This window comes from Poecilia latipinna, unplaced genomic scaffold (assembly GCF_001443285.1).
Source record: "Poecilia latipinna isolate Pla-1442-1.1 unplaced genomic scaffold, P_latipinna-1.0 Scaffold4772, whole genome shotgun sequence".
Taxonomy (NCBI): domain Eukaryota; kingdom Metazoa; phylum Chordata; class Actinopteri; order Cyprinodontiformes; family Poeciliidae; genus Poecilia; species Poecilia latipinna.
In genome coordinates, this window is record NW_015117388.1 from 23105 (window position 1) to 25106 (window position 2002).

Consider the following 2002-nt stretch of genomic DNA (forward strand, 5'->3'; position numbering starts at 1 on the left):
GTTCATATATTTTTGTTTTAGTTATTTTTATTTGTTTTCATGTTGCATTTATAAAATATTCTGATTACAGATTGACTTTGTTTATTCAGAACAAAGTCAATGCAGGCAAATAATCCACAACTTTTTATCTAATAATTAAAAGCTGCCAGAAATGCTGAACTTTTGCCACAATGTACAGATTTCTGCTCGCTAAATGTGTTCGTTCATTTATGACTGATTTTCATTATTTTATGCCTCTTTTTTAATCATTTCCTTACATGTTGGATTCATGTTAATGTGTATTTAAAGACATAATGTTGAATAAAAAAAAATACAAAAAAATTTAATGTCTAGTAGTTAATCAAAAATCTCGTACGTAGAGGTCACGACCCCCCACTGTGAAGACTTTATTTCTACACTGTCATCTCCAATAGAGCATAATTATCATAGTGAAGGAGCCTGACATGAATGCAACAATTTTGTTTGTGAGAAAATTTGAAAGTTATGTTTTATTTTCCACCTTCTAACAGTTTGTTGCTTTCTGATGGACTATCACAGAAAATCCCAATGAGATTCACCTTTTTCTAGTTGTTGTCTTTTTTTAGTATTCTGAGGTGTTTGTGTGTTTTTTCAAGAGTGTGTCATCCTTGTCTAAGAGGATCTTTGTTTGAGACCACTGGGTCACCTCCCTGTGTTTTTGTAGTTTATGTAAAATTGAAAGGATGTTATTATAAGCAAGCCTCCTTTTGTTTTAGTATAAAGCTGTCTTCCACATGTACTATTTATTTTGTATTAGATCAGTGAAATGTAATAAAAACAAATCATACATCATTTGTCATTTGTAATCCAAAGGAGGGCCCAGAAGAAAATCTTTTAACCACTGACTTAAGACAAGGTCACTTTAGGTTAAATATATCCATGTAGTGTTGGGTTTTTGGCAAACAGACAGTAATATCTAATTATGAAGCCCTAGGCGAAAATTCAACCTGTAAGACTCTTCCGCCATCACCTATCACCACGCCTTCACCCCAGCCAATCAGGACGCACCACCTCTCTACCTCGATCCAATCAACTGGCAAGAGCTCCTTCAAAAAGGCGAAGCAACCGGATCCACCCGCTTCAGCTGTGTTTCAACCCACCTCCTCCCCGTTTCCACCACCAGCCTCCCAGACGCCTCCAGGTCCCCTCAAGACTCCTCTCTCCAAGCTCCGCTCCACCACCAGTGACTGGGCCCGGAGGAAGACCTACCTGAGCTTCGTTCGAGCCGATCATTCAATTTCGCTGCGATTCTCAGCACGCACGTCTTCCGCGCCCATTTCTCGGTCCAATAAAATTGTCTAACTGCTGTTTCTCTCTGTGTGTGAGTCTCTACAGATTGAAATATCTTATTAACAAAATCATACAATTTCATTGTAAAGTCGATTTTTATAATATATATTAGATCATGTAGAAATCATTGTTTATAAAAAATAAAAAATAAATTGCTCTTGTGGCCCCCCTGGTGGCCGCTGTAGGTCATGCTTCAGCGGTAATATGAGCTGCTATATAATGATTTGTGAGCATCCAAACCTCCAAAACTCCGGTGGAAGATAAGTTAGCAAAACAATGGCGATAAAAATGACGTGTCCTTCAGGGATAGAGAAAAGAAAGAAGAAAAGAAAAACGCCAAATAAGGGTACGTTTTCATGTCTCTTGGTGATGTTTATCAAAAAGATTTGTGGAGTTGCTAATAGAAAATTAGCTTCATCGCCTCGCACTTCTTTCATTTGCATATTTGTCAGACATGAGGAAGTAAAACTTCATTAAGAAAATGTCACTGAGACATGAATTCACACTTGGCCGCCACATGTTTCTGGGTTATGACTAAATTTTTATTAGATTTGACCATTTTTGATGGCATTTGGAGATGTTTTGTTGTTTTTGTTTATATATATATATATATATATATATATATATATATATATATATATAATATATATATATATATATATCACAAGAGACTCTTTTTTTTTTTTTTGTTTTT

General features: G+C 35.7%; 1 protein-coding gene across 1 annotated transcript in view; it reads left to right on the forward strand.

Annotated features, from left to right (window-relative positions):
- The window catches only part of LOC106943006 (obscurin-like), an 18418-nt gene extending 17213 nt beyond the window's left edge, over positions 1-1205 (forward strand). The window contains exon 8 of the mRNA XM_015026351.1: positions 973-1205. Coding sequence (XP_014881837.1) covers positions 973-1205 — 233 coding nt within the window. The remainder of the gene's footprint in view (positions 1-972) is intronic.
- Positions 1206-2002: the final 797 nt, after the last annotated feature.